Source organism: Cervus canadensis, chromosome 13, assembly GCF_019320065.1.
Source record: "Cervus canadensis isolate Bull #8, Minnesota chromosome 13, ASM1932006v1, whole genome shotgun sequence".
NCBI lineage: Eukaryota > Metazoa > Chordata > Mammalia > Artiodactyla > Cervidae > Cervus > Cervus canadensis.
Window position 1 is genome coordinate 75,803,000 of NC_057398.1, and position 24,697 is coordinate 75,827,696.

General features: G+C 45.9%; 1 protein-coding gene across 10 annotated transcripts in view; it reads right to left on the minus strand.

The window, feature by feature from the left end:
* Positions 1–22,117, minus strand: part of ADORA1 (adenosine A1 receptor) — a 38,489-nt gene extending 16,372 nt beyond the window's left edge. Inside the window, exons 1-3 of one of the 10 annotated variants that reach the window (XM_043485197.1) lie at positions 21,857–22,117; positions 21,363–21,508; positions 20,614–20,678 (exon numbers count right to left, since the gene is read on the minus strand). In XM_043485197.1, coding sequence (XP_043341132.1) covers positions 20,614–20,678; positions 21,363–21,508; positions 21,857–22,109 — 464 coding nt within the window. In that variant the 5' untranslated portion in view covers positions 22,110–22,117. Of the gene's footprint in view, positions 1–20,613; positions 21,509–21,856 lie in introns of those variants that run through there. The other 9 variants (XM_043485198.1, XM_043485207.1, XM_043485201.1 and 6 more) reach the window with 9 other exon arrangements.
* Between the last annotated feature and the right edge of the window lie 2,580 nt (positions 22,118–24,697).

Sequence of the window (24,697 nt, forward strand, 5' to 3'; positions counted from 1 at the left end):
CCACCCAGCACTGACGGTGGAGTCAAGGCTCAAAGACAAGTCTTTTCGTTCATCTGTTCAGTTGCTCATTCAACAACCCCAGTTACACTTTGCTGCTGTGTGACTAATATCAAGCTGTTTAACCTCTCTGAGCCTCAACTGCCTGAGAAAATGAGGAAAAGCGGAACGCATTATAACTATTAGTATAAAATACTGTTAGCTCCTCTTCATAAAATTGTGTAAGGACTTAAATAAGAGAATCCATACAAAGCATTTAGCACAGGGCCTAGCAAATATTAGGTGTTCAAGAGTCACTTGCTACTATTACCATTCATTTATTGATCAGGCATTGGATACCAAAAATGGGCAGAAATTATGCTGGACACTGTGAAGGAGAGATGAATAGGCTTGGACCCCACCCTCAAGTTGCTCACTAGCCAATTAAGGAGGTTACCTCAGCGCAATCTGACAAGGGCTGTGTAACAGGGGAGCATGGGGAGCTATAAACATGACAAAACAAGGAAGGCTTCCTGGAGGAGGTGTCATCTGAGTTGACTATTAAGGAATGAGCAGGAATTAAAAAAAAGAAGGGAATAGTTTTCTGAGGGGTGTGTGTATTTGTTTAAGACATGGTCTTATATGTTAAATATCCTTTTATATTTCTCCTCAACTCCAAGGCTTGGACAAATTAAGCTGTAACTGGCTAGGAGGCAAAGAAAGTGAGTTTTGAGCACAGGTAAAAAGAGGGATGGGGCTGAGCATCCTAGGCTGGGGGAGTAACCTTGGACCTGTGTGCTTGTATGTGAACCAGGCTGCTTAGGCCTCCTGCTGTGTGCAGCTGGTAAACTGCTAGTCTCACCCATGAGACTATGGGGCTATGCCCTTGAGGGCAGGACTTGTGTTGTCAGAAAACATTTCTTGACTTGAACACATTGTATTTCCAGATCAGGAAGGTGGGGGTGAGGCATGAGGATTGGGTGAGGGCACAAACAGAAAAGAGATTAGCTTGCTGGGCCTCTTCCCTAGGCCTTGAATGAAGGACTGGAATGGGAGGGAGCAGGGGTGAACAAGGAGAATTGAATGAAAGGGCTGCAAATCCAGAACATAATTCCTTGACCATAAAAAATAAAAAGCTATAGCTCCCTACACACACACACACACACACACACACACACACATACACCACTAAGAGCCTAAAACCACCGTGGCCTCTTGTCATGACTAATGGTGATGATGGCAGGGGTGTCATGCCTTCACACCCCTTTCTGGCATGCTGGTTGCTCCCAGACTGTCAGCCCCTAGGCCTGAGTGGTGATTGCGGCTCTCCCCAGCCCCGCTGGACCATCCACATCAAGGCGGCACCAGCAGCCCATAACACAGGGTGCGGGTTTATTCTGCAGAGGATAGGGCACCACATCAGGTGTGTCTGCTGAGCACAGTGGGACTCTAACACACTGAATGTTTTCCTCCCCAGAGAGGATTTATTGACCTGCCAGCCCTCAGGGGAACCCTTGCTGCAGCTCTCTCAGAGGCCAGACCTCCAGAAAGGGAAGGATGAGGCCTTGGGAAGGTAAATGGAGCTCAGGAGGGACTCTTCACACCCTTTCCTCATAGAAACAGGAGCATGGAGACCAACGCAAGCTGAGCTGGGGATCAGGAGGCCAGAATACTCCCCCTAACTTGCCAGATAAGTTTGATGAGACCCCTTACTCCTCTGACCTCCTGGGGATGTGTTAATAAAATAACACTTCACTCTCCAGTACCTGCATTTGCTCTCTGCGGGTGAATATGAAATATCCAACTGACCTCTTCTCAATCTAGCTACTCAGTCTGCCCCACTAACGCTTCCTTCCCCCACCAAACACTGATTCAGCCACCTACTAAGTGCCAGTCAGGCATGCGTTGTTAGGTCCTGAAATAGTCAGTGAGGCAGGTGAGGAGAACCACATCCTTCTCTCACAGAGCAGGCAATGCGTCTCAGCAAGAGCTTCCTCCCTGTGGGGCCACAGTGGCCACAGAAGAGCAAGTGTAAGTGAAACCAAGTTTGGGTTATTTGACAATAGTAACAGCCACCATTAATCAGAAAGGTTGAGTAGTTAGCCTTAATTAAAGTTAAGTAACCTTAATCAGAAAGGTTAAGTAGCTACTCCAAGATGACTAGTTTAAGTACCTGAACTATCTGTCTGGGGATACTTCTCTTGCCCCTCATTCCACTCATGTGCCACCATAAAGCAGAACCAGAGAGATGTTTCTCTGAAAAGGTGATCATTAAAAATATCTGGGATAGAAGCTGTGGTGCATATATACAATGGAATATTACTCAGCCATAAAGAATGCATTTGAGTCTATTCTGAGGTAGGTGAACCTAGAGCCTACTATACAGAGTGAAGTCAGAAAGAAAAAAACAAACATCGTATATCAATGTGCACATATGGAATCTAGAAAGACAGTACTGATGAATCTATTTGCAGGGAAGCAGTGGAAATGCAGACATAGAGAACAGACTTATGGACATGTGGGGGGCAGGGGAGGAGAGGGGGAAGAATGGAGAGAGAAACATGGAAACATACACATTACCATACATAAAATAGCCAATGGGAATTTGCTATCTGGCTCAAGGAACTCAACCCAGGGCTCTGTAACAACCTAGAGGGATGGGATGGGGCAGGAGGTAGGAGGGAGATTCAAGAGGGAGGGGATATACACACACTTATGGCTGATTCATGTTGATATATGGCAGAAACCAACACAATATTGTAAAGCAATCATCCTCCAATTAAAAATTAGTAAAATTTAAAACAATACAATATTATAAAGCAATTATCCTTCAATTAAAAATAAACATTTTTGGGAGAAGGCAATGGCAGCCCACTCCAGTACTCTTGCCTGGAAAATCCCATGGATGGAGGAGCCCAGTAGGCTGCAGTCCATGGGGTCGCTAGGAGTCAAACACAAACAAAAAGAGAAAAAAAAATAAAATAAACAAAATTTTTAAATATCTGGGGTAAAATAAGTCATGGGAATGTAATATACAACACAGGAAATATCATCAATAATAGTGTAATAATTTTGTATGGTAAAATATCAACTAGACTTATCCTGGTGATTGTTTTATAATGTATAAACATATCAAATACTATGTTGTACACCTGAAAGTAAGAGAATCTTGTAAATCAATTATACTTCAATAAAAAATGAAATATATCTGGGCTAAGAGATGCTTTTCCAAGAGACCTTTCCCTCTGGTGCCCCCAAGAGAATCATGGCCTGATACGTTCCCATTCCAACTGGGTAGGTATGCATCAGAGCACTTGGTTCCACTGGGCTGGAAAAACAAGGGCTAGGAACTAACTCTTGCCCTCCTGTAGTCTTTGTCCCTGCTTTCCCAGGGGTGGGAAGCAGAAAACTGGAAGTCTTTGGACTCTAAGAACAAGCTGCATGGTGAGAGCTACAAGGTCTGGCCCTCAGGGCCAGCACCAACCCAACAAACTGTACTGCAAAGCTTTCTCTGCTACACAAGGCTAAAGGAGATTGTTTCTGCATAGAAGAATTGACAGTGCTCCACCAAGCAGCCCATGGCAACAGAGACCCTGTCCCTGTGTGACCTATGCCAGCCTTGGGGTTTCCCCAGCCCTCCTGCTCCGCCCTGATGGGCTAGTCTGGAGCTGATAACTGCCTCCTTACTGGTTGACCATCTTCTTTGCTGTGTTAGCTAAAACCAGGCCCCCAGTGCCCAATATAGCAGCTGTGAGAGGACCCTGCTGTGGAGTGGGAGAGGAACAACCATTGTGCAGAGGATTAACACAATCTACAGTGCCAGACCTGGAGAAGAAAGAGGCAACCCACTCCAGTATTCTTCCCATGGACAGAGGAGCCTGGTAGGCTACAGTCCGTGGGGTCGCAGAGAGTCGGACACGACTGAGCGACTGAGAACCAGCAGCAGAGTGCCAGGTCCCTGGTGGGCTCCAGCGATGAGGGTGGGAGTGAGGCCGTGGGGGCACACAGAGTGTCTACGAGAGCGCCCACCTGACTGAGGATCAGTAGAGACTTGAGGTGGTCTTCGCTATCTGTGCCTCATTCTAAATAAAGCCTGGCAAGGAGGACAAACCCCCAACTCCACCATCTCCTTCTGGAAGCTTTAGGGAGTCCAAAGTCACATGTCCTTATTTCTGGGGTTTCAGCCTAAGAAAGCCAATCTCTCCCTAAGAAGTGAGGTGGGAACAAAAGACGCAGCAGCTGGAGGTACCCAGGAAGCTTGCTCTATGTTTGAGGAACTCCTTAAAGAAGGCTGTTTGAGGTCAAAAGGCTGTTTGTTGGACCACATGAAAAGGACAGAAGCTGGTGAATCAGCAAGAGAGAGACCACCACTAGACCTGCCATTGCATCAATTCTACTTGAATACCTACTAGGATCTGAATCGCCCCCTCCTCAATTCCTCCCTTCCTCACCATTGCCTGTCTCCATAAATGGCACCACCATCCACCCTGTGGCTTTAGCCTTCATCTTGGGGAGTCACACTGGATCCTTCTCCCACTCTGCAATCCAGCTCTTTACCAGTTGGTTCTAAAGCCAACATGCCTGCAATCTCTGCAGTTCTCTCCATCGCCACTGCCTCCTTGGCTGCCTGCCTGCCCCAACCCCCGCCTGAGCCGTGCTCTCTTACCGTTTCCTCTTATCTGCTCTAAGCCATTCTCCACACACCAGGCAGAGTGACCTTACATTAATGTGGTAAAGATATTCATTTTTTTTTCAAATGTTAAACCAAACCTGCATACTTGGGATAAAACCTGTTTGGTTGTGATATATTACCCTTTTTATGTATCACTGGATCTGATTTGCTTCTCTTTTGTTAAGGACTTGACATTTTAAAAATGTAATCTGGATTATGTCATTCCCTGCTTAAAGTACTCAAAGGCTTCACTGTGTGCCTAGAATCCAAACCGAACTCTTGACCATGAACCACCTGGAGCCTACAAGATCCTGCCTTAGTCCTTGGACCCCAAGAGAGCTGCACCGACACAAAGTCAGCAGAAGCCAAGGACAAGGGCCAGCTACAGTGAACTCCAGGACGGCTTCCTTCCTCAAATTCTTTTCAAGTTGCAATTGTAGCTACTTGCTTGTTTTTGCTTTTTAATTTTTTTATTGGCATATAATTGCTTTACAATGTTGTATTTATTAGTTTCTGCTCTACAACAAAGTGAATCAGCTATGCAAGTGCAAGTTGCTCAGTCACGTCCGACTCCTTGTGACCCCACGGACTACACAGTCCATGGAATCCTCCAGGCCAGAATACTGGGGTGGGTAGTCTTTCCCTTCTCCAGGGGATCTTCCCAACCCAGGGATCGAACCCAGGTCTCCTGCATCACAGGCGGATTCTTTACCAGCTGAGCCACAATGGAAGCCCAAGAATACTGGAGTGGGTAGCCTATCCCTTCTCCAGAGGATCTTCCTGACCCAGGAATCGAACCAGGGTCTCCTGCATTGCAGGTGGATTCTTGACCAACTGAGCTACCAGGAAAGCCGAATCAGCTATATGTATACATATATCCTCCCTTGAATCTTCCTCCCACCCCTCTAGTTCATCACAGAGCACCGCGCTGAGCTTCCTGTGCCATAGAGCAGCTTCCCACTACCGATTTTACACCTGGTGGTATATATATGTCAATGCTGCTCCTCAATTCGTCCTCTTCTTCCCCGACCCATACCCCATGTCCACAAGTCTGCTCTATACATCTTTGTCTCTATTCCTGCCCTGCAAATAGGGTCATCTGTACCATATTTCCAGATTCCATATATATGCATGAATACTATCTGGGTCTTGGTTCACTCCCACTAGTCTCTAAATTCCACAAGGGCAGGGATCAGGGCTGACGTCTTGGCCACTGTAAGATACACAATGCCTGGCAAGGAATCTGGCACTTCTGATTAAGTGAAAGAATGAATTCTTCACCTGCTCTATGCCTGTGCCCATGTAGCTGAACACTCAAATTGATCACCATGAATTTAGGTGGGCCCTTAACACTGCCTCCAATTGTACTAGACTTTCTGAATCTGGTCATTTTCCCATTTCCTAAAGAATTATTTCACACTTTCTACTCTCTCCAACACCTCCTCCCTCTCAGCTGATGACCTTGCTTCCCACTGTACTAAGAAAACTGAAACACTCAGAATAGAACTTCACCTACCAGCACCCACACCCTGCCTTCCTGCCTGTTACATGACCTCCATGCTCCTCTACAGCCAACCCCTCTGAGTTTGCCTTAGGTCCCCGCTCTGCTCGCCTAAACAACATCAATCCAGAAATTCTCTTCTTTGTCCTATTGTTAGTTTTGCATGCTCTACTAAATTGTCTCAATAAGTACACAGACATACCAATGTCCCTCCTTAGCAAAACCATAGCAAAATGCCTCGCTCCCATTTACCCTGGCAGCTCCTGCCTTTGCACTCTGCTACAAAATTCCTCAAAGGAGTAATCTATGCCAGCTGCCTTTGATTCCGTTCGTCTTCTCTCCAGAGTCCTCTTCAATTAGACATTTTTCTCCCACCGTCTATTAACGTTGCTCCTGCTAATGATAATTCTCAGTCTTCACCTCCCTTGCCACACTGGCAGCATGTGGCAGCCGGCCTCTTGGTCCCCCTTCACCTGCTGTCTCTAGCTGGCCTTTAGGACACCACGCTAGGGACTTGGGGTTTCTTCCTATGTCTGTGGCTCTCCTTTAGTCTCTGTTGCTGGTGTTTCATCTCCCCAATCTCTTAATGCTCAGTCCTTGGTCCTTTCCTCTTCTTTTTTAAATTAAAAAATATATATATATTTATAAAATTTTGAAAGGTTGCTTTCTATTTATAGTTATTACAAAGTGTTGGCTATATTCCCCATGCTATGCAATACACCCTTAAGCCTATCTTATGCCCAATAGTTTCTACACTCCACTCTCCCACCCCTGTGTTGCCCTCACCCCTTGTGCCCCCCACACTAGAAATCACCAGTTCGTCCTCTGTATCTGTGAGTCTGCTTCTTTTTTGTTATGTTCGCTATTTTGTTGTATTTTTTAGATTCCACATATAAGTGATATACAGTATTTGACTTTCTCTATCTGATTTATTTCACTTAGCATAATGCCTTCCAAATCCATCTATGTTGCTGCAAATGGCAAAATTTTGTTTCTCTTTTATGGTTCAGTAGTATTCCATTGGGTTTCCCTGGTGACTCAGACAAAAGAATCTGCCTGTAATGCAGGAGACCCAGGTTCGATCCCTGAGTTGGGAATTTACCCTGGAGAAGGAAATGGCAACCCACTCCAGTATTCTTCCCTGGAGAATTCCATAGACAGAGGAGCCTGTCGGGCTACAGTCCATGGGGTCACACAGAGTCAGACACAACAGTGACTAAAACTTTCACTTTCAGCATTCCATTGCATATATGCAATGGAATGCTGAAAGTGAAAGCATTTTATATATATATGTGTGTGTGTGTGTATATACCACATCTTCTTTATCCATATCTGTTAACGGACACTTAGGTTATTTCCATATCTTGGCAATTGTAAATAATGCTTCTATGAACATTGGGTGCATGTATCTTTCTGAATTAGTGTTTTTGTTTTTTTCAGATATATACTCAGTAGTAGAATTGCTGGTTCAAATGGTAGTTCTATTTTTAGCTTTTTAAGAAATCTCCATGCTGTTTTCCACAGTGGTTTCACCAATTTACCTTCCTACCAAAATGTAGGAGGATTCTCTTTTCTTCACACCGTCTCCAACATGTGAAAATCCAACATCAACAGTCGCTTTTTTGATGAAATCCATTCTGACAGACAAACAATTTAACATCACAGTAATTCAAGTCTATGCCCCAACCACTAATGCCAAAGAAGCTGAATTTGAATGATTCTATAAAGACCTACAAGACCTTCTAGAACTAACACCAAAAAATAAAAATTCCTTCTCATCATAGGAGACTAAAATGTAAAATCAGGAAATCCAGAGATACCTGGAGTAACAGGAAAATTTGGCCTTGGAGTACAAAATGAAGAAGGGCAAAGCTAACGGAGTTTTGCCAAGAGAATGCGCTAATCATAGCAAACATGCTCTTCCAAACAAAAGAGATGACTCTACATATGCACATCACCAGACAGTGAATACCAAAATCAGATTGATTATAGTCTTTGCAGCCGAAGATGGAGAAGCTCTATACACTCAGCAAAAATAAGACTTCGAGCTGACTGGCTCAGATCATCCACTCCTTATTGGAAAATTCAGGTTTAAAACGAAGAAAGTAGTGAAAACCACTAAACCATTCAGGTATGACCTAAATCAAATCCCTTATGATTATACAGTGGAGGTGATGAATAGATTGAAGGGATTAGAAGTGGTAGACAGAGAGCCTGAAGAACTATGGATGGAGGTTTGTAACACTGTAAAAGAGGTGGTGACCAAAACCATCCCCAAGAAAAAGAAATACAAGAAGGCAAAAATGGTTGTCTGCGGAGGCCTTACAAATAGTTGAGAAAAGAAGAGAAGCAAAAGGCAAAGGAGAAAAGGGAAGATATACCCATTTGAATGCAGAGTTCCAGAGAATAGCAAGGAGAGATAAGACAGCCTTCTTCACTGATCAATGCAAAGAAATAGAGGCTAACAATAGAATGGGAAAGACTAGAGATCTCTTCAAGAAAACTAGAGATACCAAGGGAACATTTCATGCAAAGATAGGCTCAATAAAGGACAGAAACAGCAAGGACCTAACAGAAGCAGAAGAGATTAAGAATAGGTGGCAGGAATACACAGAAGAACTGTACAAAAAAGGTTTTAATGACACGGATAACCACAATGCTATGGTCATTCACCTAGAACCAGACATCCTGGAGTGTGAAGTCAAGGAGGGGCTTAGGAGCATTACTATGAACAAAGCTAGTGGAGCTGATAAAATTCCAGTTGAGCTATACTTCAAATCCTAAAAGGCGATGCTGTGAAAGTGCTGCGCTCAATATTCCAGCAAATTTGGAAAACTCAGCAGTGGCCACAGGACTGGAAAAGGTCAGTTTTCATTCTAATCCCAAAGAAAGGCAATGGCACAGAGTGTTCAAATTACCGTACAACTGTGCTCATTTCACATGGTGGCAAACTCAAAATCCTTCAAGCTAGGCTTCAACAGTACATGAACAGAGAACTTCCAGATGTACAAGCTGGATTTAGAAAAGGCAGAGGAAACAAAGATCCAGTGTCAACATCCACTGGATCATAGAAAAAGCAAGGGAATTCTATAACAATATTTACTTCTCCTTCATTGACTACACTAAAGCCGTTGACTGTGTGGATCACAGCAAACTGTATATAATTCTTAAAGAGACTGGGAATACCAGACCATCTTACCTGTTTCCTGAAAAGCCTGTATGCAGGGCAAGAAGCATTAGTTAGAACCGGACTTGGAACAATGTGCTGGTTCAAAATTGGGAAAGGAGTACAACAGGCTGTATACTGTCACCCTGTTAATCTAACTAATATGCTGAGTACATCATGTGAAATATTAGGCTGGATGAATCACAAGCTGGAATCAAGATTGCTGGGAGAAATATTAACAACCTCAGATATGCAGATGATACCACTCTAATGGCAGAAGGTGAAGAGGAACTAAAGAGCCTCTTGATGAGGGTGAAAGAGGAGAGTGAAAAAGTTGGCTTAAAACTCAACATTCAAAAAACAAAGATCATGGCCTCCAGTCCGATCACTTCATGGAAAACAGATGAGGAAAAAGTGAAAACAGTAACTCATTTTATTTTCTTAGGCTCCAAAATCACTGTGGAAGGTGATTGAAGCCACAAAATTAAAAGACGCTTGCTCCTTGGAAGTAAAGATATGACAAACCTAGACAGCATATTAAAAAGCAGATACATCACTTTGCTGACAAAGGTCTGTATAGTCAAAGCTATGGTTTTTCCAGTAGTCATGTATGGATGTGAGAGCTATACCATAAAGAAGGCTGAGCACCAAAGAATTGATGCTTTTAAACTGCTGTGCTGGAGAAGACTCTTGAGAGTCTCTTGGACAACAGGATATTAAAACCAGTCAATCCTAAAAGAAATCAACCCTGAATATTCATTGGAGGGACTAATGCTGAAGCTGAAACTCCAATACTTTGGCTATCTGTTGTGAAGAGCTGACTCATTGGAAAAGACTCTGCTACTGGGAGAGCCTGAAGGCAGGAGGAGAATGAGCAACAGATGATGGGATGGTTGGATGGTGTCACTGACTCAGTGGACATGAATTTGAACAAATTCCAGGCGACAGTGAAGGACAAGGAAACCTGGCATGCTGCAGTCCATGGGGTCGCAAAGAGTCAGGCTTGACTTAGCAACTGAACAACAACAGCATTCTGACAGGTGTGGGTTGCCGTGTCATTGTGGTTTTGATTTGCATTTCTCTGATAATTAGTGATGTTGAGCATCTTTTTATGTGCCTTTTGGGCATCTGCATTTCCTCTCTGGAAAAATGTGTATTCAGTTCTTCTGCCAACTTTTAAAGCTTTTTTTTTTTTTTTAATGTTGAGTCATGTGAGCTGTTTATATATGTGGAATATTAATCCCATATTGTTTCATATTGTTTATAAATATTTTCTCCCATTCAGTAGGTTGCTTTTTCATTTTGTCTATGGTTTCCCTTGCTGTGCAAAAGATTTTAAGTTTAATTAGGTCCCATTTGTTGTTTTTGCTTTTATTTCCATTACTGTAGGAGATAGAGCCAAAAAAATATTGCTGTGATTTACGTCACAGAGTGTCCTACCTACATTTTTCCTCTAGCAGTTTCATAGTATCCAGTCTTACATTTAGGTTTTTAATCCATTTTGACTTTATTTTTGTATGCAGTGTTAGAGAATGTTGTAATTTCATTCTTTAACATGTAACTGTCCAGTTTTCCCAGCACCACTTGTTAATAGATCATCTTTTCTCCATTGTGTAGGCTTGCCTACCGTGTCACAGACTAACTGACCGTACGTGCGTCGGTTTATTTCTTGGATCTCTGTTCTGTTCCATTGCTCCGTGTCTGCTTTTGTGCAAGTACCATGCTGTTTGATTACGTAAGACAAGGAATGTGATTCCTCCAGCTCTGTCCTTCTTTCTCAAGATTGCGTCAAGATCATATTCTGTGTCTTTCGTCTTTCCATACAAATGTGAAAAGTGACATTGGTATTTTGACAGGGATTGCACTGAATTTGTAGATTGCCTTGGGTAGTATAGTCACTTAAACAATATCAATTCTCCTAATCCAAGAACATGGTGTATCTTTCCATCTGTTTGCATCATCTTCAGTTTCTTTCATCCAGGTCTTCTAGTTTTCAGACTACAGATCTTTTGTCTTTTAAATAGGTTTATCCCCAGGTATTGCATTCTCTTGGGTGCTATGGTAAATGAGATTGTTTTCTTAATTTATCTTTCTGATACTTCATTGTTAGTGTATAGAAAAGCAGTAGATTTCTGTATGTTAATTTTGTATTTTACAACTTTACCAAGTTCATTGATGAACTCTGGTAGTTTTTTGATGGTGTCTTTAGAATTTTCTATGTATAGTATCATATCATCTGCATCCTCTTGTTTATTTCCACTTTCTCTCTTGGCGATCTCCTCTAGCCTTATGGATTTAAACACTATCACATGCCAATGGCTCTCACACTCACATCCCCAGCCCAGACGTCTTTCCTGAATGCCATCCTCGTATATCCATCCAGCTGCCTGCTCAACATTCCACTGAGATATTTAATAGATACAGACAATTCAACATGTCTAAATTTGATCTCCGTTTATTGCTCCTACAACTTGTATCACCTATAGCCTTTCCCACCTTGGATAATGCACATTCCATACTTCCAGTTGCTTAGAACTAAAATCTTAGTTATTCTCGACTCTTCTTTCTCTCACACTCCACATTCAATGCACAAAAAAATTTTTCTTTCTTCCAAATATATCCATAATTTACACAGATCATGGCATATTCATTCAATGGAATTCTAATAACAACAAGAAAAAAAAAAAACAGGCAAAACCTACTATTTCATTCAATAGTACAGATAAATCTCAGACATAATTTTAAGCTTCAGAAGCCAGACAGAAAGGAGGATACACTATTCAATTCCCTTTATCAAAGTTCAAGAACAGGCAACATCAATCTATGGGGGTAAAAGTCAAAATAGTGATTATCTTTTGGAAAGTACCTTCTAGGGTGCTGAAATTTTTCTAAATATAGATCTGGTGGTAGTTACATAGATACATCCATATGTGAAAAAGTTTATTGAGCTGTACATGTAAGACTATGTACTTTATTTTGTGAATATTTTATCCCAATAAAAAGGATGTGCTTAGTCATTCAGTCATGTCTGACTCTGAGACTGTATGGACTGCAGCCCACCAGGCTCCTCTGTCCATAGGGATTCTTTAGACAAGAGTACTGGAGTGGATTGCCATTACCTCCTCCAGATCTTCCCAACCCAGGGATTAAACCCGGGTCTCCTTCATTGCAGGCAGATTCTTTACCATCTCAGCCAACCAGGGAAGAATACAGTAAAAACAATACAAAAAGTTAAACTTTGAAAGTGCACACCCAGAATTAATCACTTCTTACCATCTCCTCTGCTTGCTCTTTTATCATTCTAATTCAAGTCACTTCCCTCTTCTCTTGCCTGAATTTCTGCTTTCCACTCTATTTCCATACAGCAGTCAGAGTGAGCGTTGAAAACCTAAGTCATTAATATCATGTCACTTCCTTGTTCTAAACCTGAAACGGCTTCCCATTTCCCTCAGAGTGAAAGCCAATGTCCTTCCAGTGGCTTCCAAGCCAGCAGTTTATAAACTTTTCAGCCTTATCTTCAACCACTCTCTTCTTTTATCTCAGCTGCACAGACTTCCTTGCTACCACTTTGGGTACATTTCTTCCCCAGAAACTTGGCTCTAATTATTTCCTCAGCGTGGATTATTCTCCCAATATCTGCATGGCAGAGTTCCTCATCCCCAAGTTTGTGTTCAAATAGCACCTTCTCAAGAAAGCCTCAATTATCACTCCATTTATAATTGCAAAACGTCACCCCCCCACCCACTGACCCCTATCCTGGCATTCCCAATTTCATTAGCCCTGCTCTGTTTTCTTTTTTAATTGGAGGAAAATTGCTTTACAGTGTTGTGTTGGTTTCTGCCATAGAACAATGCAAATCAGCCATAATTCTATACATATCCCTTCCCTCTTGAGCCTCCCTCCCTCATCCCATCCCGCCCCTCTAGGTTGTGTCAGAGTGCCTGGCTGGGCTCCCTGTGTTTTACCTTCTAACACTCTACATATTAGGTTTTATGTTTACTATTTAGCACCTGTCCACCAACCCAACTAGCCTTCAAGCCCCATTAAAATCTTTGTTCTATTAATGAATGTATTTCAAGTGACCATAAAAATGCCTGGCACATAAGATGCCTCCTATTAATGAATGAACAGATATCTCTAAATCAGGGCCCTGTGTGGAGACAAATTAGGGTTAGACAAATCAGTTACCCTCCTCTCCCAAAGAACAGAGTTCTGAAAGCAGGTGGTAGGAAGATAGTTCCACAGGCCCTCTCCACCATGACCAGGGCTGCAGAGAGTGGGTGTGGAGTCAGGCCCAGACCCCCAGCCCGAGCACTGCAAGGGGTCAGGGGCTGATTCCAGCTCTTCAACCACCCCTACTCCCACCATGGACAGGTTGGGATTTTCTACTTGGCCACCTTGGTATATAGGAATCCACACCTTCAGCAGTTTCTAAGCACTCCCAGACAGAGATAGAGACCAAACCAACCCACCCGTCTCTGTATCCTCAGGCCACACAAAGTACCCAGTAAATGGTCAGTGCAAAAAAGTATGTTTATGAAATAGATAAATGGATATAACCAGCTCCCTAACTGAACAGCTCCCTGCGATCTTGCTAAAGAAAAAAAATCCAAGGTGAGGAACATTGCAAGATAAGATGTCTGATCTCCTTTTTGGGGGGAAGGGGTCAGGAAAGCCCATTGCCAGCTTCCCCACCCTCTCTGCCCACCCCCAAGCCAGTATTTCCAAGGAGATATGAATATCAAGGCCCACCTACCTGTCTCTCCTTTGTATCCCACCCCACTTTCAGCTGCTAGCCTTTTCTTTCTTCTGCAGCAGCTGGTAGCCTCCTCTGGGCTTGAGTTGAGAGACTGAGGCTGAAGAGGTGACTCATGCAGTTCACGGAGCCAGGTGTCCTTCTTCCTCTCTGTCCTGCACCCACCCTGCTGGACGAGGCCAACCAGGAAGTACCATACTCCAAGCGCCTCTGCTCTAGGGGTTGCTCTCCTCACCAAGACACAAAGAAACAGGATGCCCAGGCCTCAGGGCATAGAGAACTAGGCAATGTGGCCTAGACTTGGGGCCCAGTCATTCCTGCCTTACCTAGCCCAGAAGGGTAAATGAGCAAATAAATGCCAGATGCAGCTAAGGAGATTTGCAGTTTTCATGAAATTGGGCAGGAAGAGCAGGGAGAGTAGGAGGAAAAGGACCTCGGGAATATTTAAACTTCTAAAAACTCTCACAGATAGAAGCTGTGCCATTTACTAGGAGGCACAATCCAGAGTTCTAGGCTTGGCCCTGATCCTACAAACAATGTGAACTGTGGATATCACTGCAGTGTCATTTGTAAACATTTAAAAATCAGTAATAATCTAAATAGTCAAAATTATAAGAATGAATCAATAAAATGTGATAATCATTTATTAAAAAATGTTTACAGTATGTCTACTCCATGCCAGGCATGGGATAGACGTCAGTATGTGAGCAGATGTGTTCCTGCCCTTTTGGCGCTTACTAAGTCCAGAAGGAACTACCTGGGCCAGGAGAGATGGGAAGTAGAAACATATCCAACCCAAGTAAATAACAAAGGAAATGAAACTGGTTTAGCTGAGGAGGGGGTCAGAGAAGGCTTCTCTATGAAGGTGCTGTTTTAGCTAAGACCTAAAAGATGAATAAAAAGTCAATCCAATATTATATCATTATAAAAATCTTTAGAAAATATTTTTATTGACAGGGGAAATGTTTATATCATTAAGTGAGTAAAATAGGATATGAAAATCATCGATGTACTCAACTGCATAAAAATAACTATCTGTCTATCCATCTATCATCTATATGGGAAAATTTTCTGGAACACCAGGAAGTTATCATTAGTGATGTGCAGGTGGCAGAATTACTGGTAATTTTGGAGACCTGAGTGGCTCAGATGTTAAAGAATCTGTCCACAATGTGGGAGACCCAGGTTTGATCCTTGGGTTAGGAAGATCCCCTGGAGGAGGGAATGGTTACCCACTCCAGCATCTGTGCCCAGAGAACTCCATGGACAGAGGAGCCTGGTGGGCTACAGTCACAAAGAGTCAGACATGACTGAGCTACTAACACTTTATCATCTTTATTCTTTTCTATATTTCTCAAAATTTTTACAATAAATATGGATTGCTTTTATGCTTGGAAATAAATATAAAATGTCAGGGCATAGCCTTTAAAACTCTATCCCATGATCTCTGGGTAGAGGGGTTCTCCAGAAGGTATCTTGGCCATTCTCTTGCTTCCAAGCAGCACTTACACCAGGGTATCTTGCTCCTAAAGCACTTGGAGGCTTCCTAGATGCCATTCCAATGCCAGCTAGCGGAAGCTTTCACTGAATCTAATCCAGAGTGCTTAGCACGCTCTTTAATATAACCCATCTGAAGGCTATCCCCAGTTCAAACAAAGAAACTACTTTTTTAACCACAAAGCTGACATCTCTCCATCACTTTTCCCCTCTAGACCTATCATTAATTTGCTGACAAGCTGTAGAGGCTGAGTTTCTCTGTTCTATTCCTTGAGGATGATTGTCTTTTACATCAGAGGCTGGGGAGCAACTGTCAGAATTAGGAGGAGAAAAGAGCCTGTGGCTGAGTGACCTTGAAAACACTGGAACTCTGTGCTTCTGTTTCCTCTTCTCCAAATGTGAGGGAGTTGGGCTTCAGGGCTTGCTATCACTCCTCTTCTGTCTCAGACTCTCTAAGCCAATGACTAATTCATCCTTAGACAGAGGAGCTAGAGGTGACCTATGTCTACTGGAAGCAGATGGCACCACTGAAGAGCAATTATCTGGGACCCTGAGGCCACAGATGAGCACCTGCTGGTACAAGAACAGGAGGCACTTAGCCTGTCCAGAAAAGCCCAGGGTAGTTAGAGCTGGGGTTACCTAAATTGATGCCTAAGAGCAAACATACCTTAATCTACCAAATTTCTTTCCCTGTCAGGGCTCTGGTCCAGTAGTCTGGCCTCCCCCACACTCTGCTGTACTTCCCTGGTCAGCAGCCCAGTTGGGCAGGCCTCCAGCTATGGACAGAGGCAGGGCTGCCAGGGGCTCAACTGCCCACTGGAGAGAAGGTGAGGAGGGAGGGAGAGGTGTCAGGCATGGGCTGGAGCAGAGTGCAGAGTCCATGGCAAAAGTAAGAGGAGAAAAATCACCCCCACTGACAGCCTTGAGGCAACTCCTCCATAAATCCTACAGCTTCTTGAGGCTGACTCAAAATACACATGGGCTCACTAGTTAAGGGGTTCCCAGGTCACACTAGTGGTAAAGAATTGGCCTGCTAATGAAGGAGATATAATAGACAAAAGTTGGATTGCTGGGTCAGAAGATCCCCTAGAGGAGGAAATGACAACCTACTCCTGTATTTTTGCCTGGAGAATCCATGGACAGAGGAGCCTGGTGGGCTACAGTCCATAGGGTCACAAAGAGTTGGACATGACTGAAGCAACTTAGCAGGCATGCATGCACTAGACCTGGATTCAAATCCTTTCTCTGCTCCTGATAAGATATTTGGGCAAATTACTGAAACATTCTGAGCTTTAGAATTCAGTTTATCTATAGAAGTATCTAGAATGGGGATAATAATCTCTACCAGCAAGAAACTATGAGCATTATGCTTTATCTCATTTAATAAAAAAAATATGACTACTTCACAGGGCGCCAGTGGTAAAGAATCTGCCTGCCAATGCAGGAGATGCAGGTTCAATCCTTGGGCTGGGAAGATACCCTGGAGGGGAAAATGGCAACCTGCTCCAGTATTCTTGCCTGAAAAATCCCATGGACTGAGGAGCCAGGCAGGCTACAGTCCATGGGGCAGCAAAGAGTTGGACATGACTGAGTGGTTGAGTGCACGCACACATGCACACACACACATAAAAATATAGCATTGTGTCTAGCTCATCACCACTAGGAACTAAAAAACAACACAATCTTCCTAGGATTTCAACACAGTATTGAAAGGAGTCATGATAAGAAAGAACCATAGAAAGTTAGAGCTGAAAGGAACCTCAGAGACCTCAAATTCAGAACGCAGGTAGCAGGGGGCAGGGTGGCAAAGAGGAGGCTCAGAGAGATCAAATAGCTTATTAAAGGTTGCACAGCTAGTTTGTAACAGAGTAAGGTTCAAACTCATGTATTCCTTACTCCCAAATATGCATCACCCCTTCCCACCACACCAACCCATCTGATGACAGACAGATCATGCTCAGATCCCCTTTCCACAGAGAGGGCTTTGGTGGTTGCGGTGTGGCACCTCACCATAACAAGCCCCTGGTGTATGTATCAAGATGACACAGTGCCACCAAGAAAGTCCGGGGTTCCCTAGAAGCAGGAGATGAGGGGGATAGGGTATCTATTGTCAAGCATGTGGAGGTGCTACGCAAATAACCTGTAAAATACATGTAAATAACCACAGGTTATTGATGAATCAACAATTTAAACTTTTAAAAATTGCTGTTACTTCCAAATGGAAGGAAATAAAAGTTGTGGTTGACCAGCCCGATCATGCCTTGCTTAGCGAGGGGTCCGCTAACTCCTGTCACGGAATGCCCCGTACATGCTTCACCAATGCCTGGGCAATGCTACTGCCTGGCTCCCAGGGCCCCATGCGCCTCAGATTGGCTTGTCAGGGCAAGGAATCAGGTGCCCGGGGGCCTCTGGCTGAGAGGTGTTCTCCCAGCCCAGCAGCCTTTTGACTCCAGCTGCCCAGAAAGGAGCCACACATGCTGTTCCTCCTGCAGGAGGGACCCGGGCAGTGACCAGCAAGAGCCTGGAGGGGTCTGTCACCTCAGCCCAGCCTCTGGGATCCCAGCTTTGGAAGCCAGGCCCAGCAGTCTTTCTCGCGGGCACTATCGATTCGTGGCTCTGAAGCAGCTGCCTGAGCTGACATGGGCAGCTGTGGTCCTGACCCTGAGGTGGAAAGCCGGGAAGACAGGCCACAGCAGGATGGTTAGAGGTCAGACCCCTGGGAAGCCTGCCTGAGGCTTCACCGTGTAACTCTGAACACTCATCCCATTCAATTGACTTTTATTGAGTAGACGTTTGCTATGTGCCAGACACTATGCTAGGCATTTTAGAGAATCTGTAAGAATTAACAAAATGTGGTCACTGCTAGGTTGCCGCCCTTGAGGCATGACAATCTAGCAAGGGAGAAGAAACATGTATAAATATAATTTTGTAGTAGCTTGACACCTCCCGGGGAATGTAGTGTGTTGTGTGTGCACATGTGTGTATAGGCATACGTGTTATTATATAAGAGCATGAGTGTGTGGGAGGTGGGAGTACAGGGCTTGCCTATTGAGACCCATATGTTAATAATGATAATAAAGCAACAAAATAAACCTACCACTTAAGGACTGCATATAATGCTAAGTGTATAATACAGTACTAAGTGCTTTATATGTAGGAATTTATTATATTCTTCCAAGCACCCTAGAAGGAAGGTACTATTATTAATGTCTCCTTTCATTGACATGGAAATGAAAAATGAAGGAGGCAAACAAGTGACTTTCTTAAAGCTAGGAATTCATAGCAAGGATTTGAACCCAGGCCTGCAGTCTTAGCCTCTAAGCCAAAGCTTCTGCTTTGGCCCTCCAATGATAGCTCTTAAAGACCACCCGCCTGCCACCTTGCCGCCTCAAGTCTGAAGCAAGGAGTGACAGAAGCTGCCTTCTGCAGGAATGAGCCTGCAGTTCCTGCCAGCTCAGCCATCCCCACCCCCACAGGACAAGTCGGGCACATTCTGTGAGTCTGTGATCACTGTTACATCATGGCCAGGCCTTTGTCTCACCTTGGCACCCACTCAGTAGACCACATTTCTTAAGCAGCTTTCTTATATTCACAAATCTGTGTGACTTTCTGATTGTGGCAACACTTTGTTGTAATGGCCAGGCTTAGAGGCCCAGCCCACTCTAATGGACTGAAACCAGGTTCGTCAGCACAGGCCAGCCGTGACCTGGGGCTAATAGCAGCAGGAAGGCCCCTCAGCTCACAGGCTCTCTGGGCTGCCTTCCCTTCTCCCTTGAGCAGCAGTCTTCACCTTCCCTGGGAAACTTGGATGTTGTGAGAGGGGTAAACAGGGCAGAGAGACCGGCACGGACGGGCTAGGACATGGGGGAATCAGGAAGGAAGGGAAGCTGTGGGATTAAGGCTGTGTTCCCATCCAGCCTCAGGAGATTCTCTGGATCTGGTTATCTGACCAGGTTCCACTTCACCTCCCTTATAGAATCATGTTGAAAAGAGGGGAAAAAATGGTGCATTAAAGAAGCTTTGAAAAAGTAAATGTACAAACAGGACAAATGTGGGTGCCTAGGCTTGCTTGGGCAAATCATCAAGTGAGGCCAGGGTCCCCATATCCCAGGTATGGAAGCTACTCCAGGGATGGCTGGTGATAAAGATGGCTAGAACTTCACAGTAGAGAGAGAATCTACCAGTGAGAGGATTTAAAGAGGAGGCAAGCGTGCCTCACAAGAATGTCCCAGCAAGGCAGCACTGGCAGTGTGCCCAGGCATTTGCTGGCACTTGGTGGCCCAGGCACTGCCTGGTGATGAGCCTATGGCCTGGCAGGCCCAGTGAAGGGACCGCAGTGTGGGCCCGACACCTGCCTGAGAGGATTGCCGTAATCAGGCCACCCGCTCTGGTGCTGCCTGGACACAGCATAAGGACCTCTGCTGTGACTGGAGGAACACCGGTTTCACAACAGAACGGGATCATTAAGAGCCTGTCTCCTCCTGCCTGCAACAGAGATTCCATAAGCGGGAGTTGGGCAGAGGTAATCAGGCCACTTGGGTTCAACAGGAGAGCCCTGGAGCTTGGAGCTGGCTAGCACGGGGGAATCTGGAGAACAGAACTGTGGAGTACCTTTAGGAAGTCTTCCCAGGTCTGGCTAGAGAAGCAGCACCCCTGTCTGCGGTGCATCACCCTCAGCCCACCCGAGCAACCTGCTCTGCTCTTTCTACTTGCCTCAAACTAGGGGAGCTCAGCTCCACCACCCAGCCGCTCCCCACCACCGCCTCCACAGGCTGCGCGGGCAGCCTCGGGTGCCCTGGCCGGATCAGGAGAGCAGCAGCAGCTTCCGCTCCGGGGGCCCGAGCACCACTAGGTTCACATTCTTCCAACCACCCAGCCCCTTCCTGCTTCAACTTCAGTTCACCTTGGTGCTGCAGAGTGAGGGCTGGAGCATAACGGCCCAAGGAAAGTCCGGCTCATGTGGGGTTTTATGCTCTGCTTTTTATCCTCTTCAGATGGCCCTCGAGTCTCCCGGCATGGGGTACCTGCAGCTGCTCTAGACTCACCTGAGTGGGATCTTGACACGGAGGTAGCGGTCAACAGCAATTGCCAGCAGGGCCAGGATGGAGCTCTGAGTGAGGATGAGGACAGGGCAGGCGACCTTGAGGCAGGTGTGGAAGTAGGTCCGCGGGCCAATGTTGATGAGGATGGCGAGTGGGATGACCAGCGCGCCCACAGCCACATCAGCCACTGCCAGTGACACGATGAAGCAGAAGGTGGCATCCCGCAAGGCCTGATTCACCTTCACCGCCCAGATCACCAGCACATTCCCAGGTACAGAGACCAGGGCGATGAGCACCTCGATGCCAATATACGCGGCCTGGAAGGCCGAGATGGAGGGCGGCATGGTGGGCACAGGCTGGGCACATCAGCAGACAGGCGCCAAAGGGCAGGAGGCAAGCACCTGTGGTCACGGAAGCCTAGGGTGGGAAGGCCTGCCTGGGGGGAGGGGAACCAGGCAGCGCTGGAACTCCATCTGCCCTTTGGAGATGTGCCCCACTTGGCACATCTAGTGCCTACCCAAGCTGACTGGGTACGCTAACCCTTTCTCTGCCTAATCTCTGTCCCCTCCCCCTGTCAACCCCAGAGGATCCATTCAACAACTTAAAATAGCAGCACTCACTCCTCCACTGGCTTTTTTTTTTTTTTTTTTTTATCAGGTGTGAGGCAGTTCCCAGCACACACACAACCCACAGGGCTCCCGGTGCCTGGCTCTACCTACCCATGCTCACAGAACAGGACGCAGGGAGCTCACCATCCTGTCTGCTGGTGGCCAGCGAGTCTCAGAGGCGGTGCCCAAAGTTCTGGGCACCTGGTGCCTCCGGAGGCTGGAGGCTGCGCCAGGCAGGGCTGGGCTCCGCGCGCGCAGCGGTTCACCATCCTCCAGGCTCCCGGCCCTGCCTTTCAAGCAATCACATGGTGCGGCAGAGGCTCAGACTGGACGCGTTTAAAGAGGTAGCGCCCCAGTTTCGCACCTGGGACTGGTCTGGCAGACGCGGGTCTGGAGTACTGAGCCCAGCAGCGGCCAGGGTGCAGAGATCCCCGTCTCCCACCTTGCCGCGCATGCATGCCATACGCCCACCCACCTGAGACACGCTGGCTCCTGCTTCCTAGCAGTCCCCAATCCCGGTCCGGCTCTGCCAGGGACCCTCGTAAACACCCGGTCCCGGGGGGATTCTAGCAGTCCCTGTCAGCCCTTTCCTCCATCCCCACTGGGGATGACCGCAGGCGAAAGAGGTACAGACTTACCAAAGCTGGCAGAGCTCCGAGCCACCTGAACGGTCTGTCCAAGCGCCCTCCTAGCTACACACCGTGCGCAGTCGCTCGCTCCAGGGATGCTTGAAGAATCCAGAGGGAGAGTAACTGGCTGAGACTCAGCTCTGGCGCCCGGCGCCTCCGTCGCCCCGGCCCGGGAGCGAAGCGAGGCTGCCCGGCTCCGCAAAGCCGGAGCTGCGGGGGCGGCCCCGGCCCCTCCCTGCTGGGCCTCTGTCTCCTCCCTCATCCCCTCCTCTAAACAAAGGCCGTGATTCTGGGTGAGAGAAGCTGGGAGATGTGACCTTTCCGTAGGGTGTGATGTGGGAATCCAAGTCGCAGCAGGGCATCGCACCTGCGAGTCTCTAGGACGCCCCTTCTCCATTTCCCTCAACAGTCAGTTGGAAGCCCCGGCACACGCTCCTAGCCCTCGGCCCTGAAACCCTCCTTTCCCAGGAAACCAGCCCCTGCATTTTCTTAGGCGCTAATGTTCTTCCAGCACACGTTGCTTTGAAGGCTCTATACTGAGCCACCACGTTCGCTTTACCTCTATCTTTCAGAACACGTTTTAATCTATTAGCAATTCCCATTTTTCAGATGAGGGCACTGAGACTCAGGGAAGTGACCTGGCTTCACAAGGTCACTTCCGTCAGTTCCACCTCCTCTGTGCCTTCTTTCTTCTCTCTCTCTCCCTCTTCGTAGCACAGTACGCAAGCCACAGGCATCCAGTGCCATGTCCACGTGTTATTGATAAAGAAGCCAGCCCGGGGAAGGAAGAGACTTTGGTAAGTTACCATAGCAAGTCCTAATAGAGCCAGAGTAAGAAGCCATGCTGCTGACTCCCCACACAGTGCTCTCTCCACTGTCCTCCATCCTGACCCCTCTCTTGGCGATCTCCTGCCACAGTTTCAGTTTAGGTGGGCCACTGGTACTGCCTCAGGACCACCCCAAGGAAGATGCTCCCTCAGACCAGGTGCCTTACAAAGATCCCAACCTGAGAAGTCCTTGCTCATGAACATTGGAAAAGAGCTCTGGAAGGGCAAAGAGTCAAGTGGGGGGAGCCCAGTGCCACCTGGCCACATCCCAGTCCTTGAGGTCACTGCACTCTTGTTGGGTTTCAGGATGTCAAGAGAGGGGTTCTGTTGTGAGGTGGGTGCCAACTAAAGCTGTTATTTGCCATCTGCGTCTACGAGGGTTAGATCACTAGCCACTGCAGTCACTGACTTTCAACACTGGAGTTCAGGGCAGAGATCAAGAACAAGGCACTCTAATGAGTTTTATATTGTAATACTTGATTCATGGCTAAGTGTTAAAATGAAGCTATGAGATCTCTGGTTGTATCTGCCTATATGTCTGTTAATATCATCTAACTTTGCATGATATTAGCTCTATTTAATTGGCTTAAAGAAAATTAAGAGCTTACATAAATTTTTCAGAATAAAAAACTTGCCAGAATGAATTTTATATTCATATGAACTGGGAAATTTTTAGTATTAAATTAATACCTGGTATTAAAGTTTTGAGCCACCAGGGAAGCCCAAGAATACTGGAGTGGATAGCCTATCCCTTCTCCAGGGAACCTTCCAGACCCAGGAATCCAACCAGGGTCTCCTGCATTGTAGGCAGCTTTTTTACCAGCTGAGTTACCTAGTATTAAATTAATACCATCCAAAGTCACTGCAGATGATGACTTCAGCCATGAAATTAAAAGATGCTAGCTCCTTGGGCTTCCCTGGTAGCTCAGATGGTAAAGCGTCTGCCTACAATGTGGGAGACCCGGGTTTGATCCCTGGGTTGGGAAGATCCCCTGGAGAAGGAAATGGCAACTCACTCCAGTGTTCTTGCCTGGAAAATCCCATGGACTGAGGAGACTGGTAGGCTGCAGTCCATGGGGTCACATAGAGTCGAACATGACTGAGCGACTTCACCTCACCTGCTCCTTGGAAGAAAAGCTGTGACCAACCTAGGTAGAATATTAAAAAGCAGAGACATGACTTTGCTGACAAAGGTCTGTCTAGTCAAAGCTATGGTTTTCCCAGTAGTCAGGTATGGATGTGAGAGCTGGACAATAAAAAGGCTGAGCGCCAAAGAATTAATGCTTTTGAACCGAGGTATTGGAGAAGACTCTTGAGAGTCCCTTGGACAGCAAGGAGATCCAACCAGTCAGTCCTAAAGGAAATAAACTCTGAATAGTTATTAGAAGGACTGATGCTAAAGCTGAAGCTCCAATACCTTGGCCACCTGATGTGAAGTCAACTCACTGAAAAAGACCCTGATGCTGGGAACGAAGGCAGGAGGAGAAGGAGATGACAGAGGATGAGATGGTTGGATGGCATCACTGACTCGATGGACATGAACTTGGGGAAATTCTGAGAGATGGTGAGGGACAAGGAGGCCAGGCATGCTGCAGTCCATGGGGTTACAAAGGGTCAGACATGACTGAGCAAATGAACAACAATAAAGCTTGTTGATTTAATTAATATGGACATGTCTTTAGAAACATCAATATTTTAGTGTAATAATGTACCTAGGCTTGAAAGTGAACGTGAAGTGGCTCAGTCGTGTCCAACTCTGGGACCCCACGGACTGTAGCCTACCAGGCTACTCTGTCCATGGGATTTTCCAGGCAAGAGTATTGGAGTGGGTTGCCATTTCCTTTTCCAGGGGATCTTCCCAACCCAGGGATCGAACCCAGGTCTCCTGCATTGCAGGCAGACACTTTACCCTCTGATCCACCAGGTACCTAGGCTTGATAGAAGTCAAATAAGATCTTAACATCTATTGCAAGTTTGTCAGCAAGAGAAATAATTTGATAGTATTTGATTACTTATCAAATAC